At 37.1% G+C, this 27,883-nt stretch overlaps 2 protein-coding genes across 3 annotated transcripts in view; one reads left to right on the top strand and one right to left on the bottom strand.

Annotated features, from left to right (window-relative positions):
- Positions 1-4,708, top strand: part of ITGB2 (integrin subunit beta 2) — a 47,521-nt gene extending 42,813 nt beyond the window's left edge. Inside the window, exons 14-16 of the mRNA XM_058184412.1 lie at positions 1,591-1,796; positions 2,301-2,467; positions 2,723-4,708. Of these exons, the coding sequence (XP_058040395.1) occupies positions 1,591-1,796; positions 2,301-2,467; positions 2,723-2,788 (439 nt within the window). The 3' untranslated portion in view covers positions 2,789-4,708. The remainder of the gene's footprint in view (positions 1-1,590; positions 1,797-2,300; positions 2,468-2,722) is intronic.
- Positions 1-27,883, bottom strand: part of KMO (kynurenine 3-monooxygenase) — a 31,404-nt gene that overhangs the window by 2,451 nt on the left and 1,070 nt on the right. Inside the window, exons 2-15 of one of the 2 annotated variants that reach the window (XM_058184386.1) lie at positions 27,404-27,473; positions 24,993-25,090; positions 21,989-22,078; positions 17,735-17,783; positions 16,684-16,771; positions 15,676-15,841; positions 15,492-15,563; positions 13,558-13,679; positions 12,667-12,814; positions 11,545-11,602; positions 7,524-7,606; positions 7,347-7,448; positions 7,171-7,230; positions 4,892-6,335 (exon numbers count right to left, since the gene is read on the bottom strand). In XM_058184386.1, the coding sequence (XP_058040369.1) occupies positions 6,213-6,335; positions 7,171-7,230; positions 7,347-7,448; positions 7,524-7,606; positions 11,545-11,602; positions 12,667-12,814; positions 13,558-13,679; positions 15,492-15,563; positions 15,676-15,841; positions 16,684-16,771; positions 17,735-17,783; positions 21,989-22,078; positions 24,993-25,090; positions 27,404-27,473 (1,329 nt within the window). In that variant the 3' untranslated portion in view covers positions 4,892-6,212. Of the gene's footprint in view, positions 1-4,891; positions 6,336-7,170; positions 7,231-7,346; positions 7,449-7,523; positions 7,607-11,544; positions 11,603-12,666; positions 12,815-13,557; positions 13,680-15,491; positions 15,564-15,675; positions 15,842-16,683; positions 16,772-17,734; positions 17,784-21,988; positions 22,079-24,992; positions 25,091-27,403; positions 27,474-27,883 lie in introns of those variants that run through there. The other variant, XM_058184396.1, reaches the window with a different exon arrangement.

Below are 27,883 nucleotides of genomic sequence, written 5' to 3'. Positions count from 1 at the left end.
TCAATACTTTAGACAGATCACTAGTCCAGCATACTGTATATGCATGGGGTATTCCCTTTCAACTGATCAGAATGAGATATAGATAGATGATAGATTAGATGGATGGATGGATGGATGGATAGATAGATAGATAGATAGAGGTAGAGATATATACTGTAGATACTGTTATGTGTTTTTGTTGTTACGTTACGTTACGTTACATTATGTTATGTTATGATGTAATACATTCCAAAGTTATCATGGTGAAAATCAATATGATCAATACAGTGGTGAAATCCAAATTTTTTTACTACCAGTTCTGTGGGTGTGGCAGGGGAAGGATACTGCAAAATCCCCATTCCCACGCTACTCTGGGGCCAGCCAGAGGTAGCATTTGCCGGTTCTCCGAACTACTCAAAATTTCTGCTCCTGGTTCTCCGAACTGCTCAAAATTTCCGCTACCAGTTCTCCAGAACCTTCAGAACCTGCTGGATTTCACCGGATCAATAGTTTATAATTTCTGATTTATATTCTACTTCCATTCAGATTGCAGAACGTAGCAAACTCTATGAGACAATTATATAAGTGCCTTTGCCCACAACAGGACTATGTTAATTTTCAGAGCTTCCCTAAGCTGCTCCATTCGGTACAGAAAGATATAAAATATTTGGTAAACATGCAGGGCATAGTTAGTTATGTGTAATTATAGCTTTTCCCTTTTGATGTTGTTGATTAGCCTTTATTTCCTTCTGATATATCTAGGTATGCACAAAGTTAGCAAATAGTAATTTATTAGTAGGGCCCATGCACACATTATAGTCTCTTCCCATCATTATTCAACATCTAGGGAAATGTCCAATCATCCTAATTTTCTCTCAAAAAAATCTTGATCTTATTGTTTTAAATATGGCAGCAATACATATTCTAATAAACAAAAAGTAGAGCTCATCGTAATAACACATACAAATGCACAATAACAAATTTAATTTAAAAATCCAAAAGTGCATCATTTTTACTGTTCATGTTTTGGTCTTCATGTTAACAGAGAGACAGTGAGCCAGCTGCTATATTGTCAATCAGTCCTCGGTAAAAAGGATTAAGCATAACTTACCTTAACTGAAACTATTTCCATTGGTTTCCCAACCTATTCAGGAATTGGCATCAATAAAATTCATTCCTATCTGTAGATTTTGGTATTAAAAATACAAATAGGGAGTCTCCAACAAATCCTAGGCTCCTAGAGAGATATCTGCTGTACAACTAGATTTTATTGCTCCACTTCAGGTTCAGCTTATTTATATCATAAAATGGTTTGGAAGGAGTCTCATTAGTACATTACCTCAGTCTCTATTCTCCTCAGTAAACAATACCAGGTGACCAGGGACAGTTAATGTACACCCAGAGAGATCTCATCTATTTGAGGTTAGCTCAAATTTGTCATCCTCCTGAAACAGAACTTGCATGGTTTGTATTTTAATAAGTTTGGATTCTCTCAGCTTTACATCCTCCTCACTTACAATATGCTATAATATGCTATATAAAATATAGATCTGTTGTAATGGTTTTGTTATGAAACTTTTTTAAAAAGCTTCTTGTTTGTTTGGTTTTTAGTTCTTGTGTTGAATGTCTGGCTTTTGGGAGTGGTCCGTTTCAGAAGAATTGCTCTGATAATTGTTCAAATATTATTCTTGAAAGTAAAGCACAACCAAAAAGTAAAGAATGCAGGGAGAAGGATTCACAGAATTGCTGGATCTCTTACACAATGTTTCAGAATGATGGAGAAGAGCAATATTCTATTACAGTCAACCCTGAGAAAGGTATGCTTAGAGCCACATCACCAAAACTAACATCTGTTCTCCATTGTAATATCTCTTGACTAGAAATGGCATTAGTGCTGTGTAATTGTTGGTCACAGCCAGTAATAGAAACAGATCTTGGCCTTCAGTGTGTAAGTAATGGGAAAAGAGGCAACTTGTATTGTTCAGCATTTTGAGAGGACCTCATGAGGATTTTTCTTCCTTGTGCTAGAAGACTCTATAGGAATTAGTGAGTCAGAATTAGTTAAGGGGTCTCCCTGATGGGATGGCAAACCCTGCCACTGACAGAATATGTGGCCTTTAAAGAGTTTCTGGCAATCTCATATGGAGATTCAGGAGCTGTTATTTACATGGGGAAATTTTTTTTGAATTCTGCCTCATCTTTATCCATTAAAAAAGTTTACTGCTAGCATGTAATATATGCAAATGGATATAGTCTTATAAAAACATACATAGCGCTCAGTCAAGCATACTTATTTTAATCATTTTTCTTTCTTCTCTTAGAATGCCCCAAACCCCCAAACATTGCAGCCATAGTAGGGGGCACTATAGCTGGAGTGGCTCTTATTGGGCTCCTTCTTCTCCTGGCTTGGCGGCTAGTGGCAGAGTTGATTGATCGCAGAGAATATCACAGATTTGAGAAGGAAAAATCCAAGGCCAAATGGAATGAGGTAAGATGTTTAATTCTCGTGGAGAGATATAAAGGAAGGAGAAGACCTACTTGTATTTGAGCTATTAATCAAAGTGATTGATTCAGCTTGCGGTACTTGACAGGCCTTTGGTGTAGATTCTATCGTCTTCCTGTTGTTTAGTTTGGGTTTTATCAAGCTGTTAAGTGAGTGTATGATTGTCCATCTAAATCCTGATCTGCTCTTGAAATATTAGGTTTTATTAACAGCTAAATGTTTCTGATGTTTTATTGACAGGCTGACAATCCTCTTTTCAAGAGTGCCACTACCACTGTTGTGAATCCCAGATTTAATGGCCAATGAAATGAAACCTGAAAGTACAAAGAAACTCTTCAGCAGAAAAACAGAAGATGAATCCACTTGCTTTTCTTAAGTCAGCCATTATTGCCGTATAATATTAGTTACTTTTGAGAAAACCATTCCGTGGGTTTTGCAACATGATTCTATTCCATTTTTAAAAAACAAACAAACAAACATAGAGAACTTTACTACATATCTCAGAAGAAGCACTCAGAACAACTAGGCCTCTTACATTCATCACCCACACAAACTGTAGAAATTTGAATTTTCATTTGTGAAATTACCTAAAACTCTACTATATTATTATACAGTGTGTAAATAAAATTGCCCACTGCCACTCAGGGAGTTCTTTTAATTAACAATTTTGCTGTTTATAAGGCCTATTTTAAGGCGAGGTACTTAGTGAGAAGGTGATGAGCTATTACCAGAAACTGGCAATTTTCCCAAGTAAGCATTACGTTGAATTCAAAACAGAGCAGAGCAGCCAATCAGGATTCAGTCCCTTTGCTTTAAATTGCTGAGTTTACTACCTCAGAGGGCTTCCAGCATTTAACACATTTCTAACATTGCTCTTTCCATACATATTGCATATATGTACCTATGAGTATGCTTGTTTTTTAGTTTACAAAACCAGGTGAGTAGTCAGAAAATATTGGGGGCGGGGGATATTTGACTATTGTGGAATAGCCTCAAATGGCTTTGGCTCATCCATGATTGTAGGTCAGCAAGCTTTGTGAGGTCTTGTCCAGCAAACCCAAAATGTTGTTTCTGGTTGCAAGGGACAAATCTGAACTCTGAAGCTATTATCAAATGAATTGGAAAATCTATAAATACTTTTATTTACCTGGTGCTATATCCAGGATCTGATGATGTGATAACTTTGAGGAACAGATTATGAACTGAGATTCCTTGTGCCAAATGTCCTGTCTGGATATCAATCAGCCATTGAAGCCCCAGATATTGTTTTAAACAATATCATATTGGTAAAAATGTACTTGCATTTCTCTTCCACTGTTCAGAATGTCTTGTTAGTCCAGAAAAATGAGTTTTTCCAAAAGTATTACTCAGTGAGTGATAAGACTGAATGGTAATTTCCATTTTCCAATTTAAACTTAACAACTATATCAGCTGCTGAATATAGGAAATCCTTCTACTGAAAAATTACTGACAGGTCCACAAATTATAATCAGATAGCTTTCTTTGGGCTGTTGATTAGCTCCATATTCAAACAACATGCTAAGTCATAAATCAGGCAAACCATATTATGATTGATGACATGCATGAACAGAGCTTTATCCTGGTTTACCAATTGCATTAAACCATTTTTACTAGTTTGGTTAAATCGGTTAAGTCCACAGGATATAAGTAAATGCAAAGCCAAGCATTATGAGACATGGTAGCAGATGAGATATTTGAAAGCTGTGCGTTTCATTTTTGATGATTGACATATGTAAGTCCTAAATATTTGGCATGATAACACAAATTATTGACATTACATGAGGAATAGTATTGTCACAACTCATTTTAACAAATTTTAATTAATAGAATGGTGTATGAATTAAACTTGTCGGTAAAAAACAACAATCTTGTAATTTCTACAGAAAAAGATTGATCGCATGATCATCCACAGAGAGGGAAAATGGCAAGACAACAATTACAAACTAAACTCTCCTATTTTGTATTAGCACTGCAATGTATCACATGTATAGATATGTAGGGAGCAGAATTTGAGATATCACAATGTGCATGGCATTGTTTTCATAAATTTTTGGTTCGTTGCAAATTCCAGGCACTTAATAAGGTACTTGATAAATATTGTTAATGCATCATTGAAATCAATAAATCTTTTAGTGATTTAAAATCATTTCAATTTGTAATTATGTAGCCATGCTTGCAATTCTCAACTATACACTGATACAATAAAGCTCATGTACATTTCAATTTGTATAAATATGCCTTATGTGTTGAAGTAGTCTGAGATATGAAAGGGGTTATTTGGTATCAATTTTATTTCCCCTTCAATTATGAACAGATAGAATTTTCATAAGTTTAAAGGCAAGCAGAAGAAGATTCAGCTGGGATTATATAGTATATGAGATTCAGGTATGTAATCAGAAATACAACAAATTCAAATGTACTTCCAATTTTCCTAGTGCATATTCTCTGCTCCACTATTCTTCACAACTTTGGCCCCCACCCCACCTTCTCAGCCTCTTCCTGCTGGCTCTTCCACCTACCAATCATCATAGCATCTTCTCACCAGCTTGGCTGTCTCCCATCTTTCTAGGATTGTCTCACTGACCTCATTTCCTAATTTTCCCAGTGTCTTCTGACTGGACCACTGCCTTCTGAGCTTCTCAGCATACGCATGCCCATCCATTAATCTTCTTGGAGTACTTCTGTGAACTTGAAAACTCTTCTAATCTTGGTATTTTTCCACCATATTTTCCAGGCATTTGCCTGCTAACCTTCCGATCCACCCAGAACCATCTGCCTTAAAATCAGGAATGAAATGCTACTGGTTCACACCAGTTCAGGCAAACCAGTAGCGGTGGTGGCGCGTGATTTGGAGAACCAGTAGGGGCAGCAGCACGAGGTTCCGCCCACCTGCCTGGACGTTGTTACTTTCTGGTTTTAACCAGGATGTAACCTGTTTTTGACCCTCTGCGCATGCGCAGAGGGTCCAAAATCATGTGTAGAGTGCACACTTCTGAACCGGTAGGGAAGATAAGTAGATTTCACCCCTGCAATTTAGAACTTTGGATGGAACTAATACCGTATCATGCAAGCTGAATTTCACTGTTGCCACAAAACCTGAAAGACCTCGAGGTCATATTTTGAGGATGTGCAGGGAGATAATTACATAGGAGAGAATCATTACCTTTCTATTGCAATTACTGAAACTGTTCTAGAAGAAATAGGCAACTGGATCCCAACCAACAACTTTGTTTTTTTCACCATACTAGAACTTGAGAAGAATGGAATACCAGGATTAATATGAAAATATTTTTAAAAGATGCAGAAATAATTGAATTAGATAACTCCAAGCATTGCCATAATGATTATTTTATGGGAGGGAACCAAAGATGAGATGTTAGAACAATCTTAGAAACGCCCTAATGTCTTCTATCAAAATGTATTGACGATGTAACTGGGATATTGCAGATTTCTTGCAAATGAAACGCAGGACAGCAAAGCAATGATAAAATGCAAGGCATATCCAAATCTAGAAGTAGCTTAACATGTTCAATGATAGCAAAATAATAGTGAATTTCTCTATATGAACATGAATTTAGGTCTTGGATCCAGCATTCATCTATACCATATGTGTTTTTATATTTGGAAGACCAACTTCTCAAATAGAGACTAATTATTCAGAAAGCATTCATTTCTATCTCAAATGGTTTCTAAAAGTTTTCCACCATTTTTAAGTATGTCTCCAGAAATCCTCTATACGAAAGTCAATTTTGGGTAATTTTCCATTTCTGAATAGATAGATGCCACTCACTGCTGCTGCTACCATGGTGAGGAAAAGGCCTCTATTGATCACCTTTAACAACAATGAAAAATTTGAATTTTAGTAAAAGATCTGAAAAATATTGCAGGGGGAAAAAATTGCAATTATTTTGCCAACATTTTTAGTAAGACTTAAATCTGGCTATTTAAGGCTATTGTTCCGAACACACATCGATGTCAGTCCCAAAGAAATTTAGGTTTGAGTTCAACAAGCATTTCTTGCACCCTTCATTACCATTTTTATTTCTTTGTTATATTGCTCTCTGTTTTCATCTGTCCCTTTACCTCACCATGAAACTGGCAAGATATGGCACAAGGGAATCTGATGATGATGAACGTATAATCACCCTAGTTCAGGGGTCTGCAAACTTGGCTCTTTTAAGACTTGTGGACTTCAACTCCCAGAGTTGAAGTCCACAAATCTGGGAGTTGAAATCCACAAGTTTTAAAAGAGCCAAGTTTGCAGACCCCTGCCCCAGTTCATTAGTTCTCTCAGAACTGTTTGCTGAAGTTTGGCTCACATTCCAGGAAGGAAGAGATTTCAGAGCAGCCTCAGATACCCTGCTGATACTGAACAACCTCGGACTCATAAATTCTAGCTAGGAGATTATATGTAGTGGTTGTCCTGGAGTGTGTCTGGTCATGCTCTCAATCCTGATGAACAAAGAGGGGATGAGTCGGGTATGAGTTGGGAAACTATTTGCATCTTTACAATACATATAATTTGATGGTACTAGATATTTCAAATTTTCATCTTTATCAAATCTAAAGTGAAGATAGATATATACTTCTCAACTTCTTCCTATGCGTTTGCTACAATGAATGTTTGATGTAGCTCAGGCAAATAAATGCATCTAAATTTAATTTACCTTATTCTGCCATTTCCATCTTTGCACCGCTTCATGGTATCGAATTCTGGAGAATGTTACCTGAAGGAGATTACAAAATCAATACAAGACCTGGGCGTATCCCAGAAGGAAAAAGTGGATAATTGGGAGAAAAAAATACATGAAAAATCCTGCAGTATTAAGTGTTAGAGTCTCACCATAGTATACAGAGGAATGATGATAGAGGGAAGGAGGGCATGAAGCCAATTTTCTATATGCTTTCGGAAAATGAACCACCTTGAATTCACACGTTCCCGCATCTGAAATTAGAAAGAGATAGATTTGCATTTGGTGGCATTGCCATTCAATGGCCAATCAAATATTCTTTAACTTACCTCTATATAATTATACATGGCTAAATCTGAAATTGCATGATCATCAGGTACCCTCAGCTTTGAGAACATTGGAAGGCAAACGCCTAAGGAAAAAGCAGGGACAACACAGGACTTCTTCAGAGAGAAACTTTGATATGCCACAGAAGATGCAGATAGAAATTGCAGCTAGTTGCCATTCCCTGATAAGCATTGGGTGCGTGCTTTTTCATGTTTTATTTGTAGCTTTAAGAACATACAGTGTCTAAAGATACAATCTGTGAAGTGTTTATAGTAATATTCTACTTCAATCCTTGTCAATTCAGGTTCTGCAAGAAATTGCAATAAAAAAATTATCCTATTTTTTAAAAACTTTGCATGTCACATAATATCAGTGTTTGCCGTGTTGGAAATTTTTATAGATCATGATTCAGCTGCTGGTCTGCCACTTTGCTGTTGCTGATTAATAATGTCTACTGTATAATTTTGTAACTGTTACTTTATATTTGAGCCTCACCATGTCACTCACTAAGGGACATTTTTTCGAAGTATTGTATAAAGTTGTATATATTTTTATACATATTTCTTAGGGTTAAGACTTTTAATAGCTTCACTAGTCAATATTGTACATATTTGTTCATAGTCAGCCTTTTCTTTAAAAAAATGGAATGAGATTACCTTTACACAAATTAAATTTAATTAGCTTAAAAAGTTTAGTATTCTAACTTCAAACTTTTAGTATGTGTGCCTTGTAAGTTTTTAAAATTTGTGAAAGGAAAGATTTTAAGAATGATAACTTTGCAAAACTGTTTTTTGTTTTTTTCAGGAAAGGTAAGGGCCCCCCTAATTTTTTTAGTTTAAATGGGGAAATTTTTTTACATAAATCATTGCTTATTAGCATCTTATACAGAAGAAATTTGTGATAAGACTTTTAGGTTTACTTGTATGTGTTTAAAAAAATCAAGCAGGATTTTTTTTAAAGAAATGAAAAAATGAAGTTTCATCAACTTATATTACTGACTTACATTAGACTTCATATCCTTTCTGGCAGAGGAGAAATCAAACAAAAAACCACAGCCACAGAAAAGTATAATTCTCCATTCCGAAGTCCACCAACAATTATTACTATATTAGACTTTTATACCTACAACTTACTGACCATACTAATGTACCATGAGCTGTAGAAAAAATATTTTTATGCAGGGAGTTCCCTAAGACCTGAAAGTTTTTTTAAAACAAGTTTGAGAATGGCCTCGGTCACACTCTTTCAGCTCCACCCACTCACAAGATTCTTGTGGAGAAAATTGGAGGCAGGAGCATTATGTACACTTGCACAAAATAAAGGCAATATTTAATTCTAGCAAATAAATACATTTCTCAGGGTTGTTGTATATAAGGCTACTTTCTAAAAGCTAGGGCTAAACTAGTTGTGTCCTTGTCTTTTGCTGCACATACCGTTGCCTTAAATGAGACAAGAGCTTCCAGATTGAATTGCTAAATGGGTTTCACCTGACCATACTTTCTCTGTTTCTGTTATTCCGCGGATTCAGTGCCATTCTGCCTATTCTTACCCTACTGAATGTCCCATGGCTGTTTCTGCCAGCTGAAGCCATTCATTACAGCACTGCCATTCCTTTGCAGTGTTTATGAGCTGCAGATTCGTCCCAATTCACCTTATACTTTTACCCAGCTTTTATAGCTTTTCCAGCTGACACATATCCCAGGCATGGAGGCTGAAACAGGAGTTGATCAGAATTGCTCTTTTTCATTTTTCCTGTATGCCTGTAATTTGCCAGCCAGAGAATTTTTGGATAAGAGCTTCCCACTCTTTCAAAGTCCACCACGCAGTGCTATTACTGCCGCCAGTAGCCTCACACCGACTCGTGCGCTCTCACAGAGAGGGCCTCATTCGGATACCGTCAGCCAAACAATGTCGGCTGGTGACCTCAGGGGGAGGGCCTTCTCTGTGGGGGGCCCTGCCCTCTGGAACGAGCTGCCTCTGGGGCTTCGTCAACTCCCCGACCTCCGGACCTTTTGCCACAAGCCGAAGACGTTGTTGTTTCAACGTGCAGGACTAGCTTAAACGTAGTTTTAAATTGGGGTTTTTAAACGGGTTTTTAAATTGTATTTAAAATTTTTAGGCCATATATTGAATTAGTTTTTTATATTGTTTTTTAATCTGTATCATATGTATTTTGATTTTACTGGCTGTGAACTGCCCTGAGTCCTTCGGGAGAAGGGCGGTATACAGATTTAATAAATAAATAAATAAATAAAATGTATCCCACCAACAGGTATCCCTCCGTGAAAGGGAAATAAATGCAGGGAAATCCACCAAAGGCTTTCTTAAATAGACTCCACTCCACCCACTTATTCACACTGGCTGGTCTCTGTCATTGTACTGAAGCAGAAGAAGGGGGCTGAATTAAGAAGCAGCAGGGGGTTGGACTAGAAGATCTCCAAGTTCCCATCCAACTCTATTATTCTGTGTTCTAAGCCTCAGCTACTAGAGCAGTGCCATTGATGCCGGCCTCCATTTCTGCTGACTGAGAAACTAGAGGATAATATGTTAATGCAGCTTGAGGAAGAACTCATGACCTTTATTCAGCACCTCCTTTTATAGAAAACAGTAACACTTAGGGTAGGATAGGACTATTAACTTCATTGACCTAACTACAAAACAAAGGAAAGGGTAAATATCTAATGTTTGATTTTTGTCTGTAGAACAGTCTTGAGGCACTTCCAGATTATAAATACAAACAAAATGAGATAAAATGAAATGCAATATATCAAATTATCAGAACACGCTCAAAAGACTAATGAAAACCAGTTTGGTCTGGTTTAAAAATAGTTTGCTAAAAGAAGAATTTATGCAGGCAGAGAAATCATATTTGTCATTGTCTTTAAAAAGTACAGTACATAACAGGAGGGGGACTTTGAGGCCCAAAACTGAGATGTCATGGGGTTAGCATAAAAACATGGAGGCAATTTATACATTTTATTTGCTTTAGGTCGGGGCTGTCAAACTCCCGGCCTGTGGGGCGGATGCGTCACATGCTGGCCACCCCCACCCCTGATTTAGTGAAGGGGAAAAAAGTCCTGATACAACAACATGACGACCTGAGCTTGACACCCCTGCTTTACACTATTTAATGCATATATTACAGAGTAATTCACAATGTTACAGTACACATGATAAAGAGGAGACCCTGGGTGCCTTTTAAAAATTCTCATGGTAAATAGCCAATTTATGGTGTGCTTCATGTTCAATTCCTTCTTATCACTGCTGATGGGGGAAACAAATATTTTCCCCACAGAATAATCCTCCAAACCAGGGGTGAAATGCTTCCGGTTAGGACCGGATCACCTGATCCGGTAGCGATGGCAAAGGGTGGTTCGGAGAACCAGTAGGAAAAATCCCTGCTGTCCACCCCCTGCCCATGCCCAGCTGAGCTGCGCGATCATCAGAGGGTTTTTTTTTTACTTTTAAAAGCATTTTTTCTTCAGCCGAAAAAGTGCTTTTAAAAGTTAAAAAAAGCCTCTGATGGTGCAGCTCAGCTGAGATCGTCAGAACCCTTTAAAAACCAAAGAGGTTGTAGAAAAAATGCTTTTAAAAGTAAAAAAAAGAAAAGTTGGCCACGCCCACCCAGTCACATTACCCCCCAAAAAAGAAAAGTTGGCCACACCCACAGAACCGGTAGTAACAAATTTTACATTTCACCCCTGCTCCAAACATGTAGATTGTGATATCTGGGCCATATCAATTAAGTTATCTCAGAAAGATTCTTTCCATTTCAGGAGCAATCACAGTCCTTATCTCCTATTCTGCTATGCACATACATGTAGCACCTATCTGACTTTACAATCTGCCTAGCACACAGAGTTCAAGAGAGTTGATTCTTATGCAGTTTTGCAGAAGGAGAAGACACACCCTAAATATGTCGATGGGGAAGTAGATGATAGAGATACCAAACTCATTTCGCATAAAGCCATTTTTAATTTGCATTTGGTAAAATATTGTTTTTCCTATCTCATAGTCACTTACAGAGGTCATTTTGAAACTGGTCCATCAGCTCATCAAAAACTAGACAGTCTTCAAATCCCTGGGGGGAAGGCAAGGAAAGTAAGAACCTAATTTTAAGTAGTAAATTCTAATTCCCCATGGGTATTGCATTGGGGAAAACATAGACATGTATGACCTAGTAAGTGCCAAATTATTTTTACAGTTTTCAAATGATAAGGTTGTCATGCAGGCCAGGTAACACCTCAAAACCCTTGTTTTTCTAAGCCAAAGCCCCATGATACCTTGGTTCAAACTCCCCAAGGTAGCCCCAAACTACAACACAACTAGGAATTGAATCCTTCTGATGATTCAGTAACAGTAGTCACTATAAACAGCAGACAGTCACTGAGCAGCTAGAGGCTGATACAGAATTTATAGTCCCTCCTACTCCAAATCCATCGTGTTCTTTCCCCACATCTCCCTCTCTATAATGAATTTTTGCCTTCCTGTTCTCATGCTCACTTGTTAACACAGTGCTTCCCTGAAAATAAGACCTCCCCGGATAATAAGCCCATCGGGCTTTTGAGCGCATATGCTAAAATAAGCCCTCCCTGAAAATATTTAACGCATGCGCAGCTGGTCCCCACCATTTCCTCTGGTTAGGGGTAGAGAGACAGAGCTGGAAATCAGGTAAGACGGCAAGAGGAGCCCCGTCTTGCTCCACGCACCCCAAAACAATAAGACCTCCCTGAAAATAAGGCCAAGCACTTATTGTGGGGTTCAAAAAATATAAGACAAGGTCTTATTTTTGGGAAAACATGGTAGATGTGGCATATTTACATTATCTGCATTCCTGATCTGAGTCTCTCCTGCCCTAAGAAAATCCTGACACCATCTCACAATCCCTTTGCCCTATTACTTGGCAACTTTCCCCTTGCTCTCATCCCCATTTTCCTTGTTGTGTGAGCAAATGCAGAGGAAATAGGGCACCACTTTTTTTTTAATTGGCCAGCTCCTTCTTCACTCCTTCAGATCAGCAATGAGGATACGTCTGCAATTATCTGAAACTGCTGCAGAGGGTGGAAGCTGACAGCTGCAAAGAAGCGCTTTTTATTGAGAAACACAAACAACACAAATTTCAGTTGAAAAGATTCTCTGACTTACAGCATTCATGCCTTGGCCATAAAATGGTACAACGGCATGTGCAGCATCTCCCATTAGCACGCATTGAGAGCCAATGTGATACGATGAGCATTTCACAGAGACCATTGCCTGAGCTGGTAGCACAAAGTAATCTTGCATCAGTTCGTGCCTGAAATTTCAAAGTGCTGTTATCACTGATTAAATGCTAAGTAAACATTAACATTTGATAACTGACTGGAATATGGATATTTTGAAAGCTGCAAGGAGAATGGGAAGTGGGATTTTGGCATAACTATTTCTTAGATACCCAACAAGTAACAATGTATAAGTTCAGAACTTCAAAGAAAAATTAAAGATCACAAATACATTCATACATACAAATAGACATTTCAAATGAAAAAAATATAGGCAGATGTATGACTGAGCTTCTAAGGGTTTTCTGCATTGTCTTATTGTTGATCTGCATTATGATATAACATTGAAAAAAACACCACTAAAGGAATAATTAAGTTCTAATATAAAGCAAAATTCAATAAAATATACAAGTTGGGGTTGAAGGACAACTGGACTTGATAAGTGGTTGTTTTGATCTTTTCTTGTTTTTTAATATTCAAACAGAGTTTATTTTTCTGAGTTAATCTTTTATAAACCATCTTGGATTGCAGGACAATTTACAGAAAACCCATCTCAGAATCTTTTTTTTACAGTGAAGGCTAAAGTAATGAGTGGAAATTAATGTACAACGGTAAGCACCGCACAAAGGACAGTATCAATGATTTTTGGGTCTACCATAATCTCTGCGAGAGCTTGCTCTGTCATGTGCAATAGCCCATTGATGCTTAGATCCTTTTATTCTTAGATTAGGGCTTGTTTTGTTTTGATTTGATTTATAGTAGACAGATTGAAACTTACTCTCCTATTAGAGGAATTGAATCTGGAAAATAAGTTTTGAAGAAATTCAGCACTTGCTCTCCTGTGGCAAGCTTTTCAAAATCATCAAAAGGCATGAAGAGTGTACAGGTGAATGATTTATCCTATGGATTAAAATGGTTAAATTATATGAAAACTTGAAAAGAATTTTGATTCAGTCCAAAATTAAATTTACATCCCCCCCCACACACGTCAGTTTTGTCAAGTTCACTTATTTGAATACACACACATATACATATATTTATATATATTTAAATTCTATAATTTTCTATGCTATTCAAGGAGGCTTTCAGTAAAAAAAGAGGGTCCCACTCTTTTCAGAGGTATGCACTTACTTTAGGCATTTTCTCCCATTGTTTGATTGAAAAGACAGAAAATTATAGCAATATATCTCCATTGCCAAACTCATATTTTATTGGGTCTGTTCATTGCTAGTCATCTAACTTTTCTAGCTGACAAAATCTACAGTTTTCTTGAGGGTATTCCTTAATTGAGGGTATTCCTGGGTGCTGTCAAAATAAATGCTACTTCGGGCTACTGTAACACCAGTATAGCTAAGGATGACTTAAATCTGTTTTACTGGTAGATTGGCAATGAATTGAAGGTAATCTCTTAGGGACATAGGAACATGCTGTTGCCAGGACATGTTAGCACTATGATTAAATGCAAGTGGGGAGATACCCACAAATTTTTATCTGTAATCTTGGTGAACTTGCAAATCATCAAATGGATGAGATGTTAATCACATTTCAAGGATTTAGAGCCTGTTGATTTGGAAATGGAACAGGCATTCAAAAATGAAATATTTATTTATTGCTTGCCCGTGTTTGGAATTAAAATACCAGCTCCAAAACTATCTGTTAGAAACTCGGAGTATACAAAATATTGATACTATCTGAGCCACAGGCAGAGAGAAAGGATGGATTAGGTCAATCTAATCTATCAAGTCTGTGAAGAAAAACAAGTTGAGCAATGAAATAATCCTTAATCCTATCAGTTGAAAGTAAAACCAGAAAAGATAAGAGTGAACAAAGAGAGAGCTGACCTCTGAATCACAAACCTTCTACTCTGAATTACTGAAGGGTGACTTATGTTTGTTTGATTGATTTTTCAGGTAAACCCTGATATACTGTATAATACAGCAAGAGAACATCTAAAGTTGTGGGGGGGGGGAATCTTTAGAACAGCTTCATTACTAAATCAGGTCTGTCCAACCTGGATGGAATAGCAAAGACTCTTTTTCAGTCTATTTTAAGAAATGAAATTGCAAAGTTGGTTTTGGCTGTCATTTTTTTATCTGACAAGAGACTATCTTTTGGGAGGAAGAAGGGGACACAATAGTAGTAATAGCTGATATTTAACTCTATCTTTTAAACTCTTCCTTCATTACAAAAAAATGACCATTTGAAACTTGTTCTTTTCTTGAATATGCTATAGTTGTAACACAGAGAAAATAGAAACTTCTGAATTCTTGTATACTAATCAAGCTTTTAAAATAGCAATTCTGATATTGAAGTTAATTTCATATCTTAGTACAGCATGCAGGTGATGCTTCCTTTCCTCCAATTTGTGACTACTCCTAAAATCTCCCTTCAGGCTGTAATGAACTATGCTAGCAATGCTTTCATATAAGAGAGAACAATTATGAATGAGTAAATCCACTCAGGCATTCAGTAGTTGGAGCAGTCAGAAATTACCTGCCAGTAGCAATAAGAGAGGATATAAGAATGGGAATGAACCATGAATGGAGTGCAGGAATGGAATTTGTATCAGTAAAAATTTAGACATGCAGTTCCAGGCATGCAATCCATAATACTGTATGCTTCCAGGAAGTCAATGTTGACTGAAACTGATTGTCCAGACCAAATCCAGACTCCAGAATATCAAAGATGAAAGATGCATTTAGGGTCTCTTACCAGGTTTGGCAGTGCAATCATCATGAATGTGTTCCTAGGCCAAATGTGAAGATAGTTTGGCTCCATTGCAAACTGAAAGACAAAAAAAAAAATGTAATGGAAAGATACAGTATCTGTCAATGCCAATGTACCTTATGAACTGGGAACAGGAGAAACAAATTCACCGTGAATTTTAACTACCTACATCTCCATTTTTTGGAGGAATTTTCAATTCCAGATATCCATGTGGAATATATACTTGGCTGTAATCAAACCGTGTTTGTCTCATAAACTGCTTCCTAACTGTGGAAAAGGCTCCATCACAGCCCACAATTAAGTCACAGGTGACCTCTTTAGTCATTTGGTCTGATCTTAAAGAAAACACAAAAAGTACCATTAGTATGTGTGCTCAGGTATAAATAAATATTGTGGTATATTGTGTGATGGTTGAACATGACTTCTGTTTGCTTAGATCTCTCTTGTAGCACTAAGTTTAAAAAATGTACTTTTTTTTCTACTTGACTCCTTCAGATTTGGGGAAAAGGAAGTAAGTGAAGCTATTTCTGAAATAAGAATTTTGACATCCAATAGTAACTCTAACAAAATTCAAAAATCCTGGCTTTTAAAATTTATATTTTAATGTAACAAATGACACTCTTCACGTCATTAGATTTTATTGACAATAAAATCAGGTTTTAAAAATCAGGTATAAATTTCTGAATCCTATATTCCAATATTATACATAATGGTTTTTTTGTGAGATGATTTTTTCAAATTCCCATTCAAATATGTTTCCATACATTTCATCTTATATTTTTATTACGAGAAGAAGAGGAAACTAAGTAAACGCATAAAATTGACGCTTTGCATTAGGGTTTATTTATTGAAAAAGCTCCTAATCTCCTGAAAATATAAATCATTGCTCAAGTAAAAATATATATCTTGAATTCAGCAGAAGCCCCTACATCCAAGAGATTATATTGCGAGGAGTTTATGAAATGCAGTCTTCTGGTTGTTGATTAAACTTTTTTTTATGTTTGTTAATTTGGGTTAAATTGTTAATCTTTGCTAACTTGGGGGGTAGGGAACGTAACGATTTCTCAATTCACACAAATACAGGCCCCACAACAATTGGAAAGAATCAATGTGGCCCATTGTTTGGGTACTGGTTAATGATTAGAGTGTGCTGGGAAAATCAGAGCCATTTGATTACCCTGAAAAGGTCAGTAGCCCTGAGTCTACATTGCAGTGAAGCAGTTTGTGCTCAAAGTATAACTTAACATTGGTATACTTCTCAGCAGCTGTAAATAGAGGAAAAAGAAACAACATGAAATCTAAACATTTAGATATATTTTTTCTTAGAGGTAAAATAACTATTTACAAAAAATAGTTCTGTAATAAATACTTTTATAGAATGTAGCACATTTTCTAATCACTTTTTCTCACCCAGTCCATTCACTAAGATCCCTGTAGTTAGATATGGGTAATTTGGCCTGACACACACGTGTCAACACAAGATTTGACTTGGCACTTAATGTGATGTATGATGCATCAATTTCCTAACTTTCTGCCTTCATCTTCTCTATAACTCTACTTTGCACCACAAAGACAAACCATATGGTGAAAAACAAGTCTGGCCCACTCCAACATATTCATTACTTGCTCATTGTAAGCAGCCAAGACTCTACCAGCTCTGAGCAACTTTCTATTATGCCTGGTGAAAGTGCTGTCCTCCTAATCTTGGATGGGGGATGGATTAGTAAACTCTACCAATATAACTCTTGTTATACCCATTGTTGCTTTTCTGCAGTCTCTTTTTTTGGCTTGCCACCAAATGTTCTTCTTCTACATTCCAGCATGCTGGGCATTTAAAGCAAAATGACTGGATAAACTCTCTGTCTTGTAGTTACTGAGATCTTCAGCTTGCCTGAGGTTGTGGAGGCGTGTTACTTTGAAAGATATTTAAACCTAAGAACCTGGCAGCCGGTTGACAAGCAGCAGCAGCGGTCTAATGGGTTTTAAGAGTTGGTGTCTTTATTGAGGTGCTGATTTAGAGTTCCCTCTCTTTCTACACAGCATGCATTTACTGCTTGTAGTCTTTGCTCAAGCAAAAGGAGAAGAAGATACTTGTTTTAAACAGTTAATAGCCATTCATTCTTCTTATATCTTGATTCTATCGGTGTAATGATGATTCTACCTCAAACACAACATAATTTTAAATATGAAAATTGAGAAAGGATCAAAACAGATTAATCCACACTTACCAGTTAATAACTCCTTATTCAAATTTGCTCTATCTATAGAGAGAATATACTGTTTAAAAACAAAAAAACAAAAACAAAATAAGGCAGAGAACATTTTATATGTTTAACTATATTTGAATATAGCCTTGTACAATACATTAAGGGTGAGGGAAATCACAACACAGACCATAGCAAGTAAGGCTATGAAGAGATGAAGGAAGCCAAAAATTAGAAGAAGCATCTCCAAATACCATATGCAGAAGGCAATAGAAGAGCTCTTCTGTATTTTTACCAAGAGAACCATATGCACATGGCTAAAATTCCAGGCAAGTTTAGACACCAGCGGGTGAAACATTATTACCCCTAAGTCAGAAGGCACTGTTTTAGATACTTGGGAGGAATATTGAATATTCACAGGTAATCTGGAAGTGATGAACTCACCAGACCAGAACTGCAAGCATACCTAGTGGTGGCGCAGTGGTTAGAATGCAGTAGAATAGAATAGAATAGAATAGAATAGAATAGAATAGAATAGAATAGAATAGAATTTTTTATTGGCCAAGTGTGATTGGACACTAAAGGAATTTGTCTTGGTGCATATGCTCTCAGTGTACATAAAAGAAAAGATACGTTCATTAAGGTACAACATTTACAACACAAATGATGGTCAATATATCAATATAAATCATAAGGATTGCCAGCAACAAAGTTACAGTCATACAGTCATAAGTAGAAAGAGATTGGTGATGGGAACGATGAGAAGATTAATAGTAGTGCAGATTTAGTAAATAATTTGACAGTGTTGATGGAATTATTTGTTTAGCAGAGTGATGGCCTTCGGGAAAAAACTGTTCTTGTGTCTTGTTGTTCCGGTGTGCAGTGCTCTATAGCGTCGTTTTGAGGGTAGGAGTTGAAACAGTGGAGGGCTAACTCACTGCTCACTCCAGGAGTTCAATTCTGAGAGGCTCAAGGTTGACTCATCCTTCCATCCTTCTGAGGTTGGTAAGATGAGAACCCAGATTGTTGGGGGCAATATGCTGACTCTGTAAACTGCTTAGAGAGGGCTGTAAAGCACCATGAAGTGGTATATAAGTCTAAATGCTATTGCTATTGCTAGTCAGTGTTATCACTGCTGAAACAATTGGAAAAGAGAATGTGAGAAGCATGAACCAAAAAAAACCTGAAATCATGAAAGCAGAAATGAAGCATGCTACATACTACATTAGGACAGAGGTGTCAAGCTCGTGTCATCATGGCAGAGTCACATGATGTATCACGACTTTTTTCCCCTTTTCTAAATTGGGCATGGGGGTGGCCAGCACATGACACATCCAGCTTGCAAGCTGCAAGTTTCACAGCCGTGCCTTAGGATTTTAGATAGACTGGATCTGCTCACTTTAAATCAGTTGATTACATTATACTCTTCAGGATACAAGAATACCAACAATAGAACTAAAAAAAAAAATCTTAAGAGATATTTTTAAGATCAGATAACCATAATATTGTATTATGTAATAATTGTAAGCCACCCAGGGTATAATAATGTAATAATTGTAAGCCACCCAGAATTGTCTTGGACAGTGAGATGGAGTGGCATAAAAATTATATATTAATACCCTGTTTCCTCCAAAGTAAGACATCCCCTGATAATAAGCTCAATCAAGCTTTTGAGTGCATGGCAATAAGGTCAAGTGCTTATTTCAAGGTTCAAAAAAATATAAGACAGGAAGCCGTGGCCAGTGTCGCGACAAGACAGTCATGATTCCTGGGAGCTCCGGGAGGGAGCGCCAATATCCCCATCGTTATGGGAGTCCACAATGGACCATAGCTGTCCTGCATGGACAACGAAGAAAGAAGAAACCGCTGGAGCGAACAGGGAAGTTGCAAATTCCCTGCAGCACCTGTCTTTTAGCCTTCGACCCAGCAATGAGGACACACAGCCATTACAAGCTGCCAAAGTTGGGACGGCCACATAAGACTGTGCTGGAGTGTTGAAGCAATGAATTGGACAAAACATTAAAGCCAGGTGAATGAACACCAACTTATGGAGGACTATTTTAAAATTGTCTTTGCCAAAAAATAATTTAAAAAAACAAACTCTGGAATGGTGGCTAAATTGACCAGGACTGTTAATATAATAGGATAAAAGAAACTGAAGCAGTACCCAAAGACCTGACAGAAACTGGATCCTTGAAATTGAAGTACAGATTACTCAAACGAAAAGGGGGAAAAACTGGAACCCTTAATTAAAGCTGAAAATTTGGAAACTTTTAAAATTGATTAAAGATTATAAAAAGGAAAAAAAGGAAAAATCAAAAACTTAAAACTCTAATTTGGTGGAAAGTTTAGTTCCTCTGTGGACTGGAACTAAATAAATTTTAAACTTAAATCTATTGGACAGCGAATAAATAACTTATGATGTTAAAATATAAATGTAAAGAATTATATAGGGGTTAATAGAGAGAAATAAAAAATGGGGGAAGAGGAAAAAAGGAGAATCAATAGAAATACAGAATAAACAAAGAAAGCTTGGAATTTTAAGAGAAAATAAAAATGGAATTGAAATAAATTAAGATGGAAATATTAATGAGATGAGAATATATAAGCATGAGACTTTTGAAATAAGGAAAATACTTGCTTTTTTCAACTTTAAAATCTTCATTGATATGTAAAGAGTTGATTTATACTGATGTTATGGAGATTAGTAGGACTAATAGAAAGATAAGATAAGCAAAGAAAGCAAGGAATCTTAAGAAAAAATGAAAGGGGAAAATATAGAATAAGAGCGAAATATTAAAGAGATGAAAATATATAAAGATGAGATTTTCTGAAATAATGAATGTTAACTTGTTTTCTATTTTTTTTACAAGATTAAGAATAAAAACCTTAAAAATGTCTATTGAAATGTAAAGAGATGATTGATGTTGATGCTGTTGAGATTGAAAAGAAAGAAATTTGTAAATGGGAATATAGGGTTTTAACATAAATGGGAAGATATAGAAGAGGGGATTTTTTTTAAAAAAGGGATAGATTTGAATTAAAGATTTAAATTCAGGATGGAGGGTTAGACTAGAATTTCTTTTTTTTAGAGCAACGTAAATAGGGAAATTAAAGAGGGAAAGGGAAATATATTGATAAAATATATAAGAGGGTGGGGCAAAATGAATTTGATGTGATTATATACCTGGCTGATATTTTGTTCAAAAAATATTTTGTATGTGGTTTATTTTAAAAATAAATTTTTTTGGCACTAAGATAGAAATACTCTGACTAATTTGATAGAAGCAGATGAACATTAAACTGAACCCCTTTACAAATGAAATTGTAAAATGACAGAAGTGTTGGCACAGAAGGAAAATATTCAGGAACTGATTTCTCTAGAAAGTGAGGTACAAAAGAAAGTACATCAGTAATTAAACAGAAAAGTGTCACATACTGAATTATATACAGTTACAGAAGAAGAGGAAGTTAAAATAGCTAATAGCTCTATGTCAAGAAGTATGGCAGAGACTGAAAAAGAGCGGGAATCAAAATAACCGTCCAAAACACAATTTAAGTGGCAAGGCAGCCGATATCACTCTGTTTGTTGAAAGTAGAAAGGAATTGGAAGAGCCCGTTTTAAAGGTTACCAAATCAAGGCTGCAATATTTTAGAATTGCTGTTGAATTTCTAGCAGAACTTACCTGAAAATTACTATACAATATAAACAATTTGTATGAATTGCATTGAATATGGGTCTCATCTGCTGAGGCAACATTTTGATTTTCATTTCTAATCCAGTAACACTTATTCATAAATGTCTGTATAGACACCCTATGACTTTTTTTAAAAAAAACACCCTTATTTTAATATATATAATTTCACTTTCCCAAATTTCACTTCATTCTTCCAATATGCTGTCACATTTTAGAATAAGGGGGAGAGAGAATGAGAATACATATATAAAATAGGATGATTGCTATAGGCTAGATTAGGATAACTAGTCCACAGGCATATCTTTCTATCCTCTTCTAGACAAAACAATATAGCAAAAGGGAAATCTACTGTGTGCCCTGCACTCCTGCTGATCCCAGCTTTCGCTGAGAGCAATGCTAAAGATGGGCACAATATTGCAAGTGGCCATATGTGTCCTCATACTTCCAGGAAATAGACAGTAGTGCCACTGTTAATAATAGTAGCCAACTTTTCATTAGTCACATCATGCACAAGTATGCAAAAATAAAACACAAAAGTTAAATGCTTTAGCTTTAACATGTTTTGACTGATTTAACATACCTGGCTCTTTATTCCATAAAAAATTGTATATCTTTTCCCTGAACGAGTATGAATTCTCCTTCCCTTCATGGGGATGCCTTTAGACACAATCTGAAATTTAATTTTTTTTTTTAAAAAAATTGAAATTATTTTTATACTGCATGCAATTTTGGGATTTTCAAAAGCCTTGTTACACTTGGGGGCAGGAGGGGGGGAAACATGACCAGACAAAGGAAGTTTAAATCAGAATATTGTTTGGTTTGGAAGCAAATTAATTTTAACCTCAGTGGATTGCTTTTTAGAATCTTGAAATGTTATGGCAGCCCTTTTATAAAAAGCAAACATTGCTCCTTGTCAGAGGCTGCATCATACTCTCAAGTCCAACTGTGCTCACTTGCCTAAGAAGGTTTGTAACCTGGCTGTCACAGAGAAGAAGGGATCAGTCTATTCTCCCATGCATCTGAGGGCAGGACAAGAAGTGATGGGTGAAAGATCAGTAAAGAGTGGTCCAGTCTAGAACTAAGGAGAAATTTTCTGACAGTGAGACTGATTAATCAGTGGAATGGCTTGCCTTCAGAAATTGTGGATGCTCCCTCACTAGAGGTTTTCAGAAAACAGACTGGACAGCCATTTATATGGAAAGTTATAGGGTCTGCCTGAGCAGGGAGTTGGACTAAAAGACTTCCAAGGTCTCTTCCAACCCTATTATTTTACGTTCTATATGTTCTATCTGTAGGGACTTGCAACATATCTTCCTATCCTTCTTATTATTGATAATCCATCCAGAGTCATTGGACACGAGATGGGCAGCAAATAAATGTCATAATTAATTAATTAATAATCGATCTATCTAAAGATTAACAATTCAAGACTTCCTGCAAAATGATCACTGGCCATATTCTACCCCTGTTAATTCTCTGTTGCATATTGTGTACATTTGTAGTTTTCTCCTGCCTAATAATTAAAGCCTCCAAAAGGGAGATAGAATCCCTCTTAAATTCATCTGTTCTCATAGACAAAAATAAATACTTTCTCCCAGCATTTCAGTTCTTCCTTCCATTTATTTCATTTTTTGCAACTGCCACAGCTCATGGAGCATTGGGCTGTAAAGGATGCTGAAAGTTCACTGCTTCCCTAGATTGGATGTTGCCAAGCACCTTCTCTACCAGCACAAATGCCTCTTCAAGGAAGACACCACGGGAGCTTTCTATATATGTCAAGCCATCCTGGAACATCTCGGAAAGATTCAAGTAGACCCCAGAAGACAAGCTGAGGATCCAAAAAGATCTTGACAGACTTGAACAATGGGCTCTATCCAAAAAATGAAATTTAATGTGGAGAAAAGCAACACCTGGGAATGAAAACACTAAAAGTACAAGAACAGATTAGATGAAACCTGGCTCAAAAACAGTAACTGCAAGAGGGAACTTGGAGTCCTAGTGGACGATCACTTAGACATGAGTCAGCAGTGTGTGACAGTAGCCAAAAAAGCAATTACAATCATTGGTTGTATAAACAGAGGCATAGGATCAAAACCACATGAAGTTTTAGTACCACTTTATGAAGCCTTGTAAGACCACACCTGGAGAGAAGCAATCTGAAATTAAGGAAAAACTTCCTAACAGTGAGGACAATTGACCAGTGGAACAACTTGTCTTCAGAAGTTGTGGGTGCTTGATTACTGGAGGTTTTTAAGAAGACACTGACAGTCACTTGTCTGAAAGGGTATAAGGCAGGGGTGTCAAACTCTATTTCATTGAGGGCTGCATCAGGGTTGTATTTGATCTTGGGGGGCCAGGGTGGGAGTGGGCAGGGTGGGCATGGCCAGCTCAACATCTCCCGTCAAAGCTCCTGGAAACAGCGAAGGACTGGCACACGGTGCCTCTGCAAGCGAAAACAGAGCTTGGGAGGGCTGTGCTCAGCCTCCCCGGGCTCAGTTTTCACTGGCAGAGGGCTGCAGAAGGCCGTCACGGCTGAAAACAGAGTCCTGAGCTCTGTTTTTGCTGTCAGAGGCACTGTGGGCTGGTCCTTCACTGTTTCCAGGGTGGCCCTGCTGCCGAATCTGGCCCTCGGGCCTTGAATTTGATACCCCTGATATAAAGTCTCCTGTTTGAGCAGGGGGCTAGACTAAAAGACCTCCAAGGTCCCTTCCAGCTCTGTTCTGATTGAAATCTTGTATTATATGGTCTATTTCACTGGAAGGTTCTGGAAGACTTTGTGTGGTCTCCTGAACATGGATCTCTACTGGTCCATCACATATCATTATCTAAACTCTACACCATCCATAACATATTCCACTATGAATTATTGGCAGCCAAGGAGTAATGTAAGCCCATAATGGGTAGTGGACTTTCATTAAGCAAGACCAACCTGAAAAGTTAATGATTTAATTCTTACAAGGTCAAACACAGTAGCTAGCAGCATGATTTATTGTTCTGTAGAAAGTAAGGAAGATGAGTTTGATGGCGATATGCAAGCTCTCTTGCAAGGCAACAAGGAGTAAAAGATATAATTATATATTATTTATAAATGTTTACATTATGGTGGACAGAAACCTTAATACTCTGCCCTGAAAGGTAAAGGTAAAGGTTCCCCTCGCACATATGTGTTAGTCGTTCCTGACTCTAGGGGGCGGTGCTCATCTCCATTTCAAAGCCAAAGAGCCAGTCCAAAGATGTCTCCATGGTCATGTGGCCGGCATGACTAAACACCAAAGGCACACGGAACACTGTTACCTTCCCACCAAAGGTGGTCCCTATTTTTCTACTTGCATTTTTTATGTGCTTTCGAGCTGCTAGGTTGGCAGAAGCTGGGACAAGTAACGGAAGCTCACCCCCGTTATGTGGCACTAGGGATTCGAACCATTGAACTGCCGACCATTCGATCGACAAGCTCCATGTCTTAGCCACTGACCCACCACGTTACTTAGCAACTCTGCCCTAGAAAAGTTATTAATCAATAAACAAATAGTCCTATAATGATCCATCTGCCACAGAGAATGTTAGCTCTTTCTCTTTAAGGTCACCTGATCTTCCATTCCAACTGCCTTGAGAGCTTCCCGTCCTCTGTGAGATAAGGCCAAATTAATGCTCCTGCCACGAGTTACACTTGAATTACGGATATCTGAAAAGAAATGAAGCGGACATTTATTGTGTGCACTGAGGTATTATAATTGCTAGTATTAAAAATGTTCATAATTCCTTATTACTCATTTTCCAAATATTAACTTGTGACAGTGTAGAACTATACAATTTTTCCCGTTAAGGATAGCAGAAGAATATGAATGGCATGTTTATTTATAATTTATAAAAAATTTTGGCCATCCATTTAATCTCAGGGTAAGTCTCTGTTGTACCTCCTAATGGGTATCCTTTTTTTGGAGGGGGGTCAGTCACTATATGACTGAAAACATTTATAATGAAATCAGATTCATAACAGTTCCAAAGGTGCTTTTTCAGGAGGAACTGGACTTAACTTGTTTTTTCTTTGAAGATGTTTCCCTTCTCATCCAAGAAGCTTCTTCAGTTCTGACTGGATGGTGAGGAATGGAGGGATTTATATTCCTTGCAGACAGCTGGTCATTTCCATCCTTTTTGAGGGTCATTGAAGCACTTGGATGTTTTGGGATGAACATCCTTCAAATGGTGTGGGAGTATGAACGGATTTCCAGAAAAATTGCAGACTACAGGAACCAGGAGTACTACTCAGGTGATCCTGAAGACACAGATAAATCTCCAAATGCTTCAACAACCCTCAAAAAAGATGCAAATGACCAGCTGTCTGCAAGGCAGTGATTGGTTGCTACTGGTTTGCCCCAGATTGGGCGAACCGGTAGCGTCGTCGTTGTGAGGTTCCATCCACCCACCAAGATGCTTCTGTGCATGTGCAGAAGCATCATGAGCACGTGTGCACCCATGAGCAAACCAGTAGTGATGGGTTTTAAAACCCGCCCCTGCTGCAAGGAATATAAATCCTTCCATTCCCCACCATCCAATCACAGCTGAAGAAGTTTCTTGGATGAGAAGCGAAATGTCTTCAAAGAAAAAACAAGAAAGTCCAGTTTCTCCTGAAAAAGCACCTTTGGGACAACCATGACCTGGATGACTGAGAATCTATACAGACTTTCAACCTCATAGCAATTTTCTGCTCCTGGGGGAATGGCTTTACACAACGGTGAGGGTTTTCATTGCAATTTTGTTTACATCATTCTGACACTCTTGCCCTCCCTTTTTGGATGTTGATGGACAACAGATTTCTTTTCAGACATGAAGATTCAATCTGCCTCCCCCCAACGCATACAAACAGTATTGATTCCACTGAATTTTCAGACCTCCTTCTTGTGCCTGACATCAGCCAGAGGAAAATATCTGGCCACAGAACTGCAGAAGGGTCTACCTGTATGTCTTTTCCTCTGGGCCTTCCCTTGCACTTTTGTTGTTGTTGTTATTATTTGAGTGGAATAGTTTTTTAAAACAGTATCGAATCCCCAGCAATGTAAGTAATGAAGCTAGCTTCATTGCTTTTATCCAGCTTGATCAACAGTAAGCATAAATATATATACACACACACACACACACACACTCACCAGGTTGTGGCTATAAATTTCAGCCAATAATAGGTTTTAATGAGTCAAATTCTTTCCTCCAGGTAGACAAATCCTCTAAGTCTTCTAAATTGAGGGCTGAATTGGGCACATAGGATAACACTCTGAAAACTGATCTCAGAAATATTATATTGTTTGAATTGCTTGGAAGGCTTGGAGAACTAAAGGGATAGAATTCCCACTTTTTGAAAAGAAAAACCTGACAATGGCTGATGGACTTCCCATCTAGGTTCTTATAGACCCTGATTCTAACAAGACAACGGGCTAGTTATATGGTTTTATCTTCTCATATGTGAGTTTATTAACATACCATGTATATACTTTGGCTTTGGATAACACCATTTCCTTGGTCTTGGAATCATCAATGCTTTATTTCTGCACAGTGTAATATTTGTCACTCTACTCCTCCATCCTGAATACTGTATTCACAGGCAACATGATTGAACATACAGATTTTTCTTCTGATTTTAAAATCACACTTGGGGTAAAAGAAAGATTCTACAAATTTTTTACTGATTGTGCAATTTTGATTAATAAATGTTGGTATAGGTTCATTGATGTGAAATTTAGAAGCAGGTCCTATTGCTCCAACTTGCAAATATAAGGATAACAGAGATGCTGTATTTGATCTGAAAAATCTAAACCATCACTTAAAGTATTATTGTAAATAATGCTAATTAATGAAGTCTCCTGGTGATTTAATACTATAAAATCTCCACTTCTGAAAGAATGAGAAATTTCAAGAACAGCATTCCGGTAAGATTTGCAGGCTTCTATATATAAGTAGGATTATCATCTAAAATGTTCATATATTATCAAGTAACAGATCATACCTGATCTTGCTTCATACATTTCTACTTGGAATCCCCTTCTTGCAAAGAAAGAAGCATTTAGAGAACCCACCTGCAACAGAAGCATTGCAGTGTTTTTTGAGTCAAAAATGAAAATATGCTGAAAAGGATTTGGGAGAATGCTACATGGTTTTAAAATGCATACTGCATCTGAAGCCTTTTCTGTAGGGGAAAATCAAATCAACCAAATCCCCCAAAACGATATATTTGTGTGAATCAGGCTCGACAAGATGTTGACAAAATGTAAATGTTGAGGGACTTTCCTCTGCTAAAAATGTGAAGATGGCCACTTCATTGTTTCTATCCACATAAAGAAGTTCTTTTTATAAAAAGAGTCATGAAATGCAGAAAATAAGGAAACTATTTAATCATTGCTTCTTATGACAGTCAAAGCAAATTGGAAAATATGTTTTTGTTTTGTTATAATATTTTCATTTTTATGTCATGTTTTATTTTACGTTT

Source organism: Ahaetulla prasina, chromosome 1 (assembly GCF_028640845.1).
Source record: "Ahaetulla prasina isolate Xishuangbanna chromosome 1, ASM2864084v1, whole genome shotgun sequence".
In the NCBI taxonomy this organism is placed as follows: Eukaryota; Metazoa; Chordata; class Lepidosauria; order Squamata; family Colubridae; genus Ahaetulla; species Ahaetulla prasina.
The sequence above is the reverse complement of the archived record's forward strand: the minus strand, read 5'-3'. Positions and strand labels throughout refer to the sequence as shown.